Source organism: Manis javanica, chromosome 13 (genome assembly GCF_040802235.1).
Source record: "Manis javanica isolate MJ-LG chromosome 13, MJ_LKY, whole genome shotgun sequence".
NCBI lineage: Eukaryota > Metazoa > Chordata > Mammalia > Pholidota > Manidae > Manis > Manis javanica.
The window spans coordinates 28,743,711-28,759,611 of NC_133168.1; the positions used below are offsets into that span (position 1 = coordinate 28,743,711).

Consider the following 15,901-nt stretch of genomic DNA (forward strand, 5'->3'; position numbering starts at 1 on the left):
TTATTCTTAGGCACTTTATTCTTTTGGATGCAATTGTAAATGGACTTTTCCCGATTTCTCTTTCTGCTAATTTGTTGTTATTATATAGGAATGCAACAGATTTCTATGTATTAATTTGTATCTTGAGCCCTTGCTGAATTCAGTTGTTAGTTCTAATAGTTTTGGGATGGTGTCTTTTGGGTTTTTTATTTATAACATCATGTCATCAGCATTGACAGTTTAATTTCTTCCTTACCAATGTGGATGTCTTTTATCTCTTTGTGTTATCTGATTGCCGTAGCTGGGACCTCCAGTACTACGTTGCGTAAAAGTGGTGAGAGTGGGCATCCTTGTCTTATTCCTGATCTTAGAGAAAAAGCTTTCAGCTCTTTGTTGTTAAGTATGTTGTTGGCTGTGAGTTTGTCATATAGGGCCTTTATTATGTTGAGGTATGTACCCTCTTATACACATTTTGTTAAGAGCTTTTATCATGAATGGAAGTTCAATTTTATCAAATGCTTTTTCAGCATCTATGGAGATGATCATGTGGTTTTTGTTCTTCTGTTGATGTTATGTATGATATTGATTGATTTACAAATATTGTACCATCTTTGCACCCCTGGAATAAATCCCACTTGGTCATGATAATCTTTTTTTTTGATGTACTTTTTAATTCAGTTTGCTAGCATTTTGTTGAGGATTTCTGCTCCTGTGCTTATCAGGAATATTGGTCTATAATGTTTTTTTTGTGGTTCTTTCTCTGGTTTTGGTATTAGAGTAATGCTGGCCTCATGGAATGAGTTTGGAAGTATTCACTCCTCTTCTACTTTTTGGAATACTTTAAGGATGGACATTAGGTCGTCTTTAAATGTTTTATAAAATTCAGCTGTTAAATCATCTGGTCCAGGCTCTTCTTCTTTAGAAGGTTTTTGACTGCCAATTCAATTTCATTGCTGGTAATTGGTCTGTTCAGATTTTCTCTTTTCCTGGGTCAGTTTTGGAAGGTTGTATTTTTCTAGAAAGTTGTCCATTTCTTCTAGGTTGCCCAATTTATTAGCCTATAATTTTTCTTTGTATTTCTGTGGTGTCCACTGTGATTACTCCTTTTTCATTTCTGATTCTGTTTATGTGTGTAGACTCTCTTTTTTTCTTGTTAAGTATGGCTAGGGGTTTATCTATTTTGTTTATTTTCTCAAAGAACCAGCTTCTGCTTTCATTGATTCTTTTTAGTGTTTTATTCTCAGTTATATTTATTTCTGCTCTGATCTTTACGATGTCTCTCATAAAGTCTGGGCCTCATTTGTTCTTTTTCGAGTTTCAGGAATTGTGAGTTTAGACTGTTCATTTGGGATCGCTTTTCTTTCTTGAGGTAGGCCTGTATTGCAATATACTTTACGCTTAGAACTTCCTTCACTACATCCCATAGGTTTTGGGCTGCTGAGTTGTTTTCATTTGTCTCCATATATTGCTTGATCTCTGTTTTAATTTAAGTAACCCACTGATTACTTAGGAACATTTTGTTAATCCTCCATGTGTTTGTAGGCTTTTTTGTTTTCTTTGTGCAATTTATTTCTAGTTTCATCTCTCTGTGGTCTGAAAAGGTGCTTGATACAATTTCAATCTTTGTGAATTTATTGAGGCTCTTTTGTGGCCTAGTATGGATCTATTCTTGAAAATGTTCCTTGTACACTTGAAAAGAATGTGTATCTTGCTGCTTTTAGTGGTTGGAAGCCCTTCTGTTTCATTACATTAAATATATCATGCAATTTCCTTCTGGTCTGTAAGGTTTCTGCTGAGAAGTCTGCTGGTAGCTTGATGAGATTTCCTTTATAAGTAATCTTTTTTCTCTGCTTTCAGTATTCTCTTCTTGTTCTTGATCTTTGCCATTTTAATTATTAAACGTATTGTTGTTGTCTTCCTAGGGTTCCTTTTATTAGGAGATCTCTGCACTTCCATGAACTGAGTGTCTGTTTCCTTCCCCTGATTGGGGAAGTTTTCAATGACTACTTCCTCAAAGAGACTTTCTATCCCTTTGTGTCTTCTTCTGGTACCCCTATAATGCAAATATTGTTCCATTTGGGTTGGTCACACAGCACTCTTACTATTCTTTCATTGCTAGAGATGTTTTTTTTTCTGTTTTTTGGCTTCATTGTTTTCTTACTCCCTAATTTCCAGATCACATATAATTTCCTCAACTTGTGTAAGCCTGCATTATATTTTTCATTTCAGATACTGTATTCTTCATCTCTGAGTTACTTTTCTTTGAGGTCTTCTATTTTTTTGTTGAGGTCCTTCCTGAGATCTTGAATATTTTCCTGTAGATCTGAGAGCATATTTATGACTTTCATTTTGAAATCTTTATCAAGAAGATGGCTGATTTCAGTTTCACTCAGCCCTCTTACTGGTGGTTTGTCTTGTAGTTTTTTGTTTTTGTTTTTTTTGCTATTATTAATGTACAATTACATGAATGACATTATGGTTACTAGACTCCCCCTATTATCAAGTCCCACCACATATCCCATTACAGTTACTGTGTCTTGTAGTTTTGTTTCGAACAGATTCCTCTGCTCTTTTTTTTTTCCTAGTGTTTCCTATGGAAAATTCCTATGTGTAGGAGGAATTTTCTGCTCTTATCTTTACGATGTCTCTAGTGTCTAGAAGCTCAGTTTCCTGTGTTGAAGCCCCAAATGTGGTTGTGCGGTGGGCAGGGCACTTTTCCGTCTGGCCTGTAGTGATCTGATTTCAGGTGGGCTGTGTGGGCCATCAACTGATGACGTGAGCAGGAAGGTACTCAGTGTTGTGCCACAGCAGTTGTGGGTGGAGACAATCCCACCTGGCCAGTAGTGATGGCAGGGGCCACTGACAAGTGAGACAAAGTGAAACAAGCCTCTGCCAGAAGGAAGTCCTGGGACTGGCTCCCACAGTACTTATGTGGCTGAGAGAAAACAGGGCCGAGAAATCTCCCTCTGCCTCCTGGCTGTAGTGCCTGCCTCCACTGTCATTGGATAAGTGGGCTCACAAGCAGGGAGGAGCCTTGGAGCCACACTGCTGCAGCTGCTACAGGCAGGGCTGCCCTTCATCAGGCCTCTGTGATGATGGCAAGCAGTGCGACAGTGGCAGCAGCTGGTGAGCAGGACCTGCACCTGATGGGAGGAAAGAGCCCCCAGCGTGGGCTTCCACACGTAGGTCCCTGGCTGGCCCGACATAGGGCTAAAAAAGCTTGGAGGGTCTCCCTTTGCCTACATGGGAACAAAGTTTGATTCCACTGCTGGCTGACAGGTGACATGCCACAGGGAGGAGTCTTGGGGCTGTGTTGCCAGCTAGGGGGATGAAGCATCTGGGCCTCCTGAGAGTTAATGACATGTTGGGATGAGGGGAGGGCGAGGAGGTATTGTCCACCTAACCTTTCTCCTAAGCAAAGAGCACTGTGTACTGCTTGCCCCTCTGGTGCTCCTCTTGCAGCTAAGAAGCCTTTAAAATTGCCCATGGGGGCCAGTAGAGAGTGCCTGTCCTCCACAAGCAGCTAGGATCCCAGCCTCCCCAAGTGTTCCACCTGTCTTTTGTCCACCCCAACCTATCACCAGAGCACCATGTAATGTGGCTTCATGTTTCTGAAGCAGATCTCCAGGGCCAGGTGTTCAGTGGCCCTGGGCTTCTACTGCCTTCCTGTTCAGTTCCTCTTCCTCCTGCCTGGAGGCTGGGGTGGAGGGAAGGCTTGTGTCCCACCAGATCATGGCTTTGCCACTTCACCTTTTTCTGTAGGGTCTTCTCTTTTTCCCCAGATGTAGGCAGTCAGTTCTGCAGTCTTCAGGTAATTTTCAGGTTTAGTTGTATTTGCTATATTTTCGTGTTATATTTGATTTGGGGAGGAGGTTTCTGCCTTGTCTTCTTTTTTTTAATTTTATTTTCACATGACATTTATTAATGTCTCTTCAAACACTCATGGAGGCTTCAGCTTACATTTTTTTTTGTATCTTTAATCTACACTTACATGAGGAACATTATGTTTACTAGACTCCCCCCTTCACCGAGTTGCCCGCACAAACCCCATTACAGTCACTGTCCATCAGTGTAGTAAGATGCTGTAGAATCACTACTTGTCTTCCCTGTGTTGCGCAACCATCCCTGTGGCCCCCCCACATTATACATGCTAATCATAATGCACCCTTTCTTTTTACCCCCCTTACCCCACCCTTCCCACCCATCCTCCCCAGTCCCTTTCCTTTTGGTAACTGTTAGGCCATTCTTTGGTTCTGTGATTCTGCAGCTGTTTTGTTCCTTCAGTTCTTCTTTGATCTTATAATCCACATATGAGTGAAATCATTTGATACTTGTTTTCCTCTTCCTGGCTTATTTCACTGAGCATAATACCCTCTAGCTCCATCCATCTTCTTGCAAATGGTAGGATTTATTTTCTTCTTACAACTGAATAATATTCCATTGTGTATATGTACCACATCTTCTTTATCCATTCATCTGCTGATGGACACTTAGGTCACTTCCAATTCTTGGCTATTATAAATAGTGCTGTGATAAACACAGGCGTGCATCTGTCTTTTTCAAACTGGGCTGCTGCATTCTTAGGGTAAATTCCTAGAAGTGGAATTCCTGGGTAAAATAGTATTTCTATTTTGAGCTTTTTGATGAACCTCCATACTGCTTTCCACAGTGGTTGAACTAATTTACATTTCCACTAGTATTGTAGGAGGGTTCCCCTTTCTTGACAACCTCACAACATTTGTTGTTGTTTGTCTTTTGGATAGTAGCGATCCTTACTGGTGTGAGGTAATATCTCATTGTTGTGGTTTTAATTTGCATTTATCTGATGACTAGCGATGTGGAGCATCTTTTCGTGTGGCCATCTGAATTTCTTCTTTGGAGAACTGTCTGTTCAGCTCCTCTGCCCATTTTTTAATTGGATTATTTCCTTTTTGTTTGTTGAGGTGCATGAGCTCTTTATATATTTTGGATGTCAACCCTTTATCGGATTTGTCATTTATGAATACATTCTCCCATACTGTACTCCCTTTTTGTTCTATTGGTGGTGCCCTTTGCTGTACAGAAGCATTTCAGCTTGATATAGTCCCACTTGTTCATTTTTCCCTTGCCCAGGGAGATATGTTCATGAAGAAGTCGCTCGGGTTTATGTCCAAGAGATTTTTGCCTATGTTTTTTTCTAAGAGTTATATGGTTTCATGACTTATATTCAGGTCTTTGATCCATTTCCAGTTTACTTTTGTGTATGGGGTTAGACAATCATCCAGTTTCATTCTCTTACATGTAGCTGTCCAGTTTTGCCAACACCAGCTGTTGAAGAGGCTGTCATTTCCCCATTGTATGTCCATGGCTCCTTTATTGTATGTTAATTGACAATATATGTTTGCGTTAATGTCTGGAGTCTCTATTCTGTTCCACTGGTCTGTGGGTCTGTTCTTGTGTGAGTACCATATTGCCTTGATTACTGTGGCTTTGTAGTAGAGCTTGAAGTTGGGGAGTGAAATCCCCCCGACTTTATTCTTCCTTCTCCAGATTGCTTTGGCTATTCGGGGTCTTTGGTGTTTCCATATGAATTTTAGAACTACTTATTCCAGTTTGTTGAAGAATGTTGTTGGTATTTTGATAAGGATTGCATTGAATCTGTAGATTGCATTAGGCAGGATGGCGATTTTGACAACATTAATTCTTCCTAGCCAAGAGCATGGGATGAGTTTCCATTTGTTACTGTCCTCTTTAATTTCTCTCATGAGTGTCTTGTAGTTTTCAGGGTATGGGTCTTTCACTTCCTTAGTTAGGTTTATTCCTAGGTATTTTATTCATTTTGATGCCATTGTGAATGGAATTGTTTTCCTGATTTCTCTTTCTATTAGTTCACTGTTAGTGTATAGGAAAGCCACAGATTTCTGTGTGTTCATTTTGTATCCTGCAACTTTGTTGAATTCTGATAATAGGTCCAGTAGTTTTGGAGTGGAGTCTTTAGGGTTTTTATGTACAATATCATGTCATCTGCAAATAGTGACAGTTTGACTTCTTCTTTACTTATCTGGGTTCCCTGTATTTCTTTGGTATGATTGCCGTGGCTAGGACCTCCAGTACTATGTTGAATAACAGTGGGGAGTGTGGGCATCACTGTCTCGTTGCCGATCTTAGAGGAAAAGCTTTCAGCTTCTCACTGTTCAGTATGATGTTAGCTGTGGGTTTGTCATATATGGCCTTTATTATGTTGAGATACTCCCCCTCTGTACCCATTTTGTTAAGAGTTTTCATTGTGAATGGATGTTAAATTTTGTCAAATGCTTTTTCAGCATCTATGGAGATGATCATGTGATTTTTGTCCTTCTTTTTGTTTATGTGGTGGATGGTGTTGATGGATCTTCGAATGTTGTACCATCCTTGCATCCCTGGGAGGACTCCCAGTTGGTTATGGTGTATGATCCTCTTGATGTATTTTTGAATTCGGTTTGCTAACATTTTGCTGAATATTTTTGCATCTATGTTCATCAGGGATACTGGTCTGTAATTTTCTTTTTTGGTGTGATCTTTGCCTGGTTTTGGTATTAGAGTGATGCTGGCTTTATATAATGAGTCTGAAAGTATTCCCTCCTCTTCTATTTTTTGGTAAATTTTAAGGAGAATGGGTATTATGTCTACTCTGTACGTCTGATAAAATTCCGTGGTAAATCTGTCTGGCTTGGGGGTTTTGCTCTTGGTTAGATTTTGATTACCAACTCAATTTCGTTGCTGGTAATTGGTCTGTTTAGATTTTGTTTCTTCATTGGTCAGTCTTGGGAAGGTTGTATTTTTCTAGGAAGTGGTCCATTTCTTGTAGGTTTTCCAGCTTATTAGCATATAGATTCCCATAGTATTCTATAATAATTCTTTGTATTTCTGTGGGGTCTGTCATGATTTTTCCTTTCTCGTTTCTGATTTTGTTGATGTGTGTAGATTCTCTTTTTCTCTTAATAAGTCTAGCTAGGGGCTTATCTATTTTGTTTATATTCTCAAAGAACCAGGTCTTGGTTTCACTGATTTTTTCTATTGGTCTGTTCTTCTCAATTTTATTTATTTCTTCTCTGATCTTTATTATGTCCCTCCATCTGCTGACTTTAGGCCTCATTTGTTCTTCTTTCTCCAATTTCAATAATTGTGACTTTGGACTATTCATTTGGGATTATCCTCCTTCTTTAAATAGGCATGGATTGGTATATACTTTACTCTTAGAAGTACCTTCGTTGCATTCCACAGAAGTTGGGGCATTGTGCTGCTGTTGTCATTTGTCTCCATATATTGCTTGATCTCTATTTTAATTTAGTCATTGATCCATTGATGATTTAAGAGCATGTTGTTAAACCTCCATGTGTTTGTGAGTCTTTTTGTTTTCTTTGTACAATTGATTTCTAGTTTTATACCTTTGTGGTCTGAGAAGTTGGTTTATAAAATTTCAATCTTTTACAATTTGCTGAGGCTCTTTTTGTGGCCTGGTATGTGGTCTATTCTGGAAAATGTTCCATGTGCACTTGAGAAGACTGTGTATCCTGCTCCTTTTGGGTGTTGGGTTCTGTAGATGACTGTTAAGTCCATCTGTTCTACTGTGTTGTTCAGTGCCTCTGTGTCCTTACTTATTTTCTGTATGGTGGATCTGTCCTTTGGAGTGAGTGGTGTGTTGAAGTCTCCTAGAACAATTGCATTGCATTCTATTTCCTCCTTTAATTCTGTTAGTATTTGTTTCACATGTTGGTGCTCCTGTATTGGTTGCATATATATTTATAATGGTTATATCCTCTTGTTGGACTGAGCCCTTTATCATTATGTAATGTCCTTCTTTATCTCTTGTTACTTTCGTTGTTTTGAAGTCTATTTTGTCTGATACCAGTACTGCTACACCTGCTTTTTCCTCCCTGTTGTTTGTATGAAATATCTTTTTCCATCCCTTAACTTTTAGTTTGTGTATGTCTTTGGGTTTGAGGTAGGTCTCTTGTAACACTTTATAGACGGATCTTGCTTTTTATCCATTATATTACTCTGTGTCTTTTGATTGGTGCAATAAGTCCATTTACATTTAGGGTGATTATTGAAAGATATGTACTTATTGCCATTGCAGGCTTTAGATTCGTGGTTACCAAAGGTTCAAGGGCAGCTTCTTTACACTGTAATTGTCTAACTTAAGTAGCTTATTAAGCTATTCTAAACACAGTCTTATGACTCTTTATTTCTCTCCCTTCTTATTCTTCCTCCTACATTCTTTATATGTTAGGTGTTTTATTCCGTGCTCTATTGTGTTTCCTTTGACTGCTTTTGTGAGTAGTTGATTTTATTTTTTGCCTTTAGTTAGTATTTGGTTCGTCTGCTTTCTTTGCTGTGATTTTATTTTCTCTGGTGACATCTATTTAGCCTTAGGAGTGCTTCCATCTAGAGCAGTCCCTTTAAATTGTCCTGGTTAGTGGGAAGCAAATTCCCTCAACTTTTGCTTGTCTGGTAATTGTTTAATCCATCCATCCTATTTAAATGATAATCATGCTGGGTACGGTATTCTTGGTTCAAGGCCCTTCTGTTTCATTGCATTAAATATATCATACCATTCTCTTCTGGCCTGTAAGGTTTCTGTTGAGAAGTCTGATGATAGCCTGATGGGTTTTCCTTTGTAGGTGACCTTTTTTCTCTCTCTGGATGCCTTTAATAGTCTGTCCTTGTCCTTCATCCTTGCCATTTTAATTATTATGTGTCTTGGTGTTGTCCTCCTTGGGTCCCTTGTGTTGGGAGATCTGTGGACTTCCATGGTCTGAGAGACCATTTCCTTCCCCAACTTGGGGAAGTTTTCAGCAATTATTTCTTTAAAGACACTTTCTATCCCTTTTTCTCTCTCTTCTTCTTCTGGTACCCCTATAATGCAAATACTGTTGTATTTGAATTAGTCACACTGTTCTCTTAATATTCTTTCATTCCTGGAGATCCTTTTATCTCTCTCTGCCTCAGCATCTCTGTATTCCTGTTCTCTGATTTCTATTCCATTAACGGCGTCTTGCACCTCATCCACTGTGTTCTTAAGTCCTTCCAGAGATTGTTTTATTTCTGTATTCTCCCTCCCAACTTTATCTTTTAGCTCTTGCATATTTCTCTGCAGGTGCATGAGTATGGTTATGACCTTTATTTTGAATTCTTTTTCAGGAAGATTGGTTAAATCTATCTCCCCAGGATCCCTCTAGGGGGTTGTCTGGGTTATTCTTGACCGGATCAATTTTTTCTGCCTTTTCATGGCAATTGAGGTAGCTGTAGGCAGTTGGCACATGTGTCAGGTGGGAGAACAAAGTCCCTTCCTGCTTGCTGGTCGCCTTCCTCCCCTGCGAGAACAGTGACCCCTAGCACCTTGTCTCAGGCAGCTGCATACCAGAGGGGCTTTGAGCCTGGCCCAGGCGGCTACGGAGGAGGCTCTGGGTAGTTGCTGGGGGTGCTCTCACGCAGCTCCCCTGCTATGGCAGGGCAGGGCCACACCAGAGGGGGAATGGACTTGGAGGCTGTTTATTGCCATGAAGGGCTTCAGAGCTGTGCTGCTGCCCAGGGGTTTAGGGCGCCCAGAGTTCCCCGGGATTCCCAGCTGCTGAGCTGAGTGTGCTGGGATGCTTCCATCCAGCTATGAGGCCCCTATCTCTTTAAGACTTTCAAAAAGCACTCACTTTTCTTTTGTCCCAGGGGTGCCGGCTGCAGTGACCCACTCGCAGGTTTTACTGTCCCGTTTCCCTAGTATCCAGCACACCACGCACTGTGTGGATCACTAGGGCTGGGTATTTAGCAGTCCTGGGCTTCCACTCCCTCCTCGCTCCGACTCCTCTCCTCCCACTGGTGGGGTGGGGTGTGGGGCGCAGTCAGGTCCCACCAGGGCTGGCTTGTATCTTACCCCCTTCGTGAGGTGCTGGGTTCTCACAGGTATAGATGTAGCCTGGCTGTTGTCCTGTATCTTCTCTTCTCTCTTTTAGGAATAGTTGTATTTGTTGTATTTTCAAAAATATATATGGTTTGGGAAGGAAATCTCCTCCCCTGCTCCTCTGCTCTACTCAGGCCGCCATCTTGGCTCCTCTCTCCTGCCTTGCCTTCTTACATCGCCATTTTTTTTTTTTCTAAAATTCTTTTACTTTTATTTATGGTCAAAGAGCATGGAAAAATGGCTATGTTCAATATGTCATGTTAAACCACATATCCTTGACTGATTTTAAATAGTTCAAGATTTCAGTACTGTCTAATGTGATATCTGTTACTGAATTCTCACATGTGAAACAGTGTCATAAGTGGGAATATGTATTTTTATTGATTTTGAAATGTCACCATTTAAATAATGTGAAACCAGCACAATAATAACAGATGAGAAACCTTTAGCTAGAAAAACATATCTTATGTGAATGTAATTTAATAGCCTTAAAATTTAATGAGTCAGTATTATTTCCAATATAGAACTTGAGTTTGAGCTTTCAAATTCACAAAGCAACATTTTTACATCTATAATCCAGTAAAACCTGTATATGAATTACCTTTAGAAACAGACTATTTAAGCTATAATGTCATAATAAAAACTAGTTAAGATGAAAATCTCTCCACATTCTTGCTTTGTACTCTAAAATATGTGCTTATAAAATATGCTGTAGTATATTACCATTTCTATTTAAAATACAGCTACAGTTTTAATATCATAGTCATTTCTTATTTCACATAATGTCTTTTATACTTATTTAAGAATTTAGGCAGCATGTTATTATCTAAGCCTGTAGACAAACTGTTGCTTTTCCACCACCCACCTAATCGCAACCCCACTGCAACTAATAGAGTTGAAAGTTAACATGTAGTCACTTTTCAAAAAAAAAAACAAAAAAGTACCAAATAGTTAAATACATACCTTGGTCCTGGCAGTGGTTTTGTTCTGTCTTCTTTCATTCCATACAAATGCAATTGCAGCCATAAAGTGAACACCATGGTTCATTGAAATGGGGCCCAATAATTCAAGGATCTGCTGTCTCAAGTTCTAAAACAATTAAGCAAATGACAAAATTAAAAATTATGAAAGCATTAAAAATGACTGCCCTTTTCATATTTTTTGAAATAATATATAGTACTTAGGTGTTTTGTCACCTACATAACAATAAAGGAAGCTTTAATAGTGTTAAGAGATGAATCACAGTCATCTTAACTTGAAAGGGATTAAAAAACACTTAAAAAATGACAACTACCAGTCTGCCAAATGCAAGTCTATTCACTGTGATGAGATAATATAAAAATATATGAAATTCAATTATGTTTGATGTGGAATCTTTAAAAATTGGGTTATTTTATATCTAAATGAAATTAAACAAACAAAATGCATAGTTTGATCCAAACATCAGCACTTAAGACAACATTCTCTAATGGTTCCCTCCCCTTTCCTTCCCCCCAGTTCAGGTGTGTTTCCATGACCCAGGATCGGGAAGTCAGGTCTACAAGGAAGATTAGGTAATTGCAGGATGTCAGTTTGACAACCTGACACAGCCATAACATGCTTTTAAACATTCATGTAATTTCCTTCTAACTATAAACTAGAAAATTTGAAAAATGCCTTATAAGGAAGGAAAACATTTTAAACCATTAATTCCATCATCCTGAGATAATCACTATTTACACATGAACTTCCTTTACTCCTTTTCCTGTGGATAAGTCTTTTAACAGTAATCAGAAATACAGTATTTATTCAAGTATGTAACACCCCTGTTTTACTAAAGTTTTAAGCTCTTTTCCATTCACTAAGAATTTTTAAAATCACAATTATCAGTGGCTACATAATGTAACCCTAAAAGGATCATTTATTTAACTAGTTCTTTATTTATTATTATCTCTGTCATTGAATAAGGCTATGATGAGTATATATATATATATATATATATGACATATATTTATGTATATCTGCATAATTTTGCTTACTAAAGTAGATTACTAAGTTAAAGACTATGAAACTTTCAAAACTCTATGTACATATTGCTAAACTGTTTGCCAAGAGGGCTTTGCATATTAAAATGTCAACTTAAAATATCCACAAAAAAGATTATAACACATATGAATGAATCTCAAAAACACTGTCACATGAAAGAAGCTAAATGCAGAAGACTAAATAATGTATGATTCCATTTATAAGAAATGACCAGAAAAAGCAAATTTCTATATACAGAAAAAAGCAGATTAGTAGTTGATTGGGGTTAGGGATGGAACCAGGGAGATTCCATATGGGCACGAGGAATCTTTTTGTGGTGATGGACATGCTCAAAAACATGTCTGAAGTGATAGTTTCACCCCGAAATTTACTTTAAAAAAAACTGTATTTTATATACTTAAAGTGGGTGAATTTTGTGTTATGTCTTATCTTAATAAAATGGTTAAAAATTGATTAATTGCTCAGACCATGAAGAGTGCCATAAATACCACTCAAATTATTCACAAATTCTGAATATAATCTTTGGGAAAGTCCTCATAGACTCTTGAGCTCAAGATGAAGTGTGAATTGTCTGACCTTTATGGCTCCAAGGTTAATGGTGGTCACACATGCAGATGCAGCAAGAGCCATCTTTTCAGAAGAATCGGCCTGATGCAGTATACTCCAAAGCAGTGTCACGGAAGACAGGATCATATGAAGGATTGAGAGGATTCCACTGCGGGCTTCAAATAAGTGTTTTTGGTCTACACTAACCAAAAGCTATTAAAGTTGGGGAGAAAAACATATCACTTACTGAGGTTTACAAATGGAGACTTATTAGGACTCATAGTCTTTAAAAAGTAGTCAAATATTTGTGCTGTCTTACTTGGTGATATTGTGTGGTAGGATCCAACAAACAGTAATGGATAATGGCTGTGATTCCCTCCAAAAGAGTAAGAATCATATCTGGTGGAATAATTGATGCCATCCACAGAGGCCTGAAATAAAATGCATTCATTTGAACACAAGTTCTGTGAAAGTTCATGTTTTATCAACAGTAATGTCCAGCATCTGTTAGGTACGCAGTAGGTGCTCAATATAATTAAATGAATAAGTGACTAAAAGAATAAATTAGGAGCTTTTGTATACTAATTTCTGAAACAAGTGAGTTGCAGTAAATGTTCTAAAGTTCTTTTTGGCTACAAAAATTATAAATAAACTAGACAAATATAGCCAGTAAATCTCACAACTACATAATGGCAGGCATATCAATATTAAATGATACAGGCAGTTTTCTTATATTACACATGTAGCAACTGAGGTTATAAAGAGATAAACCAGATACTAGTGTATTAAACATCTGGCTAGTTTCTGACAGACTTAATTTTGAACATGGCATAGGGATACAGATAGAATTTGCCACAAACCATGGAGATCCAAAATAAGAAATAAAATCAGATGGGAAAAGAATTATTTGTAATTTAGTGTGAAATTCATTTGCACTTAGATAACTCATCAGATAAAACTAGGGAAACCCTTGGCTGCACTTTCTATTACCTTTGGCAGCTCAGTCAGCTAAGAAAAGCACCAAAATTAATTTCAGCTTTTAGGAGAGCAAAGGCTTGTTTATGTATTTCTTCTCCTTTCCATTCCTGATTCTTGTATTGATACTCTACCTCAACCTGAATATTCTTCTTTGTAACCTTCTGATCACCACTAGTTTATTTACTCAAATTGTGACTTTCTGGACATTTAAGCAGTCATATATGTGAAAAATGTCAATAACAGTTAAAAATCAATCCTTACCTACTATCAGATAATCCTGTTTCATATTTGTACTGCTGAATTAGATTATCTAAATTTCTGCAAAGTTGTAGTGTCACAGAAACAACCACTCTCTGTAGAACTTTTCCCATGTAAGGCAGAGTAGATGTGATTAAACCAATCCATTGTGGGTGCATCTTACAAGCACAGTGTTGATGTAAAGCTCGTATCACTGCACAGAGGAACATGCCTTGACATGTAATTGGTTGAGCATGCAAATACTGAAGAGAAGTCATGGGCTGATGGGGACTAATGTGTTCTAGATCAGATACAACAAAATCAAAACCTGTTTCATTCTCTTCGGGGATAGTCATTACCCGGTGCTCTAGAACAATGAGCCTCTGAAGCACTTTAAGAAGTTGTGACTGAAGTGTACTGCCATTGTCAAATTCATCCTCTGAGAAATTGATGAGGCTGTCCTCTGAGAAACCTTCTTCCACGGCAACAATGTTCTTACCTGCCATTTTTTCACTATGCCATTTCTGTGCACTAAAGATAGATGACAGCAAACAGTGAAGAATCACTTTCTGAACTTTGCACTTAGATAACATATCAGAGATAAAACTAGGGAAACCCTTTGCTGAGCTTTCTATTACTTTTGCCAGCTCAGTAAAGAGGAGTGTCAAAATTTCTATGCTCATCATCTGCATATTTCGATTTCCTAATAAATCTTGTGCAGTGACCTTAACATGAGTTGGGTAATGGCTACGCATGTAATACAAGCAGAGGGATATAAGAATTTCTATGTACATAGAACTCCGAAAGTTATGATTTGAGTCCACTGGAATGTGACTATAAAAGTCCTTGCCCATAACAGATATCCGATGTCTGGCCAGTAGATTCTGAAGCAGAGACAACTGAGGGGTATATGCATTATTTACACTGGTGGTTGAAATGGCATTTACAAAAGTAGCAGGGTTAGTTTTTAAGACGGCTTTGATGGCAGAAAAAGCATACAAAGTCCTAGATGAATCATACACTTGGAGATACAGAAGCACATGTTGATAGAGAGGATGGATGTTGAAACTGGGAGATTTCCGTGATCCTGGAGAACCCACGTCACTCTCAATTTCAGAAATTTCTCCCTCTCCACAGCTATACCAGTTTTCTAAATCCAGACCATCACTAAAGAATACACTGGTTTGTTTGAGTTTTTCACTTGAAGGTTTTTTCTTTTCATCATCCTTTTTTCTTGCAAGTTTTACTTTAGGTTTTGCTCCTGGTTGTTTACCTGACTCCTTAACAATTGTTTCCTTCTCTGAGACTTTTTCTGATAATTTTTCTTTGAAGCTGAACTGAATACTACTGTGACTCCTCTGTCTAGACTTGGTTTCTGTAGAAGTAACAGCAGAGTCTTGGACAGTCTGTGCGGTTCCTGAAATACACGGCGAGGAGCTATTTCTGGAGATTCCATTTGGCACATACTCACAGCCTCCCTCCACAGATACAGACAGAAACTGAGAAATTTCGTTATTCAACAAAGCACTCTGACTCTGCTGGGCTGACTGATCTTCAGCTTTAATTGTTTCCTCGCCTGGATCTACATCACTGTGCGTCAAAGGCATAGCTTCAGCTTCTAACTGAGATGTGACTGATGCAGATTCTCCTTCGAGACCACTTACAACTTTACATATCAGGTCAAACACTACCTGCTGAACATCATCATCTGGAGAGCTTGCATTTGGCATTTGAGAATCCTCTTGAGCATTTACATTTTCAGGATCAACTTCATAACTCAAGTTGTCCCCAGCAGAGGACTGTGAACACCCAGAGTCAGAACTCTGAAGTATTTCTATCTGCTGGTCTGGGAGATCAAAATCAGATACAACCATTGGAATTGTCTCACTGCTGGTACTTAGAAGGGAAAGTCTGTCACTTAATGGATTAACAGTGAGGCTAAAGTTCTCTATTTCATCCATGGTAAGTGGCTTTTCACCATTTCCTTTAGATGCAATGACTTGTATTTGGCTTACTGGCATGTGAGAAAAATAGTAAAGAAGGAAAAATATATTAAAATGACTGAAATGTAGACTGAATTCAAGATTTTTAATCATCAGTTTCATCACTTTATATTTTCCTATTAAAATTATATTTCAGTATTTTTACTATATCAGATCTTTTAGAAAATTATGTAGATGACTATTAACTAGAATTTATACAAACAATTCAACAACAGAA

At 38.2% G+C, this 15,901-nt stretch overlaps 1 protein-coding gene across 9 annotated transcripts in view; it reads right to left on the reverse strand.

Annotated features, from left to right (window-relative positions):
- Positions 1 to 15,901, reverse strand: part of DOP1A (DOP1 leucine zipper like protein A) — a 160,098-nt gene that overhangs the window by 30,153 nt on the left and 114,044 nt on the right. For all 9 annotated transcript variants that reach the window (XR_012124158.1, XM_037004942.2, XM_073219408.1 and 6 more), the window contains 4 exons: positions 13,706 to 15,695; positions 12,786 to 12,897; positions 12,497 to 12,679; positions 10,859 to 10,984 (listed from right to left, as the gene is read on the reverse strand). Coding sequence is in view for 8 of the 9 variants with exons in the window: in XM_037004942.2 (XP_036860837.1) it covers positions 10,859 to 10,984; positions 12,497 to 12,679; positions 12,786 to 12,897; positions 13,706 to 15,695 (2,411 nt within the window). In the remaining variant the exon portion in view is untranslated. The remainder of the gene's footprint in view (positions 1 to 10,858; positions 10,985 to 12,496; positions 12,680 to 12,785; positions 12,898 to 13,705; positions 15,696 to 15,901) is intronic.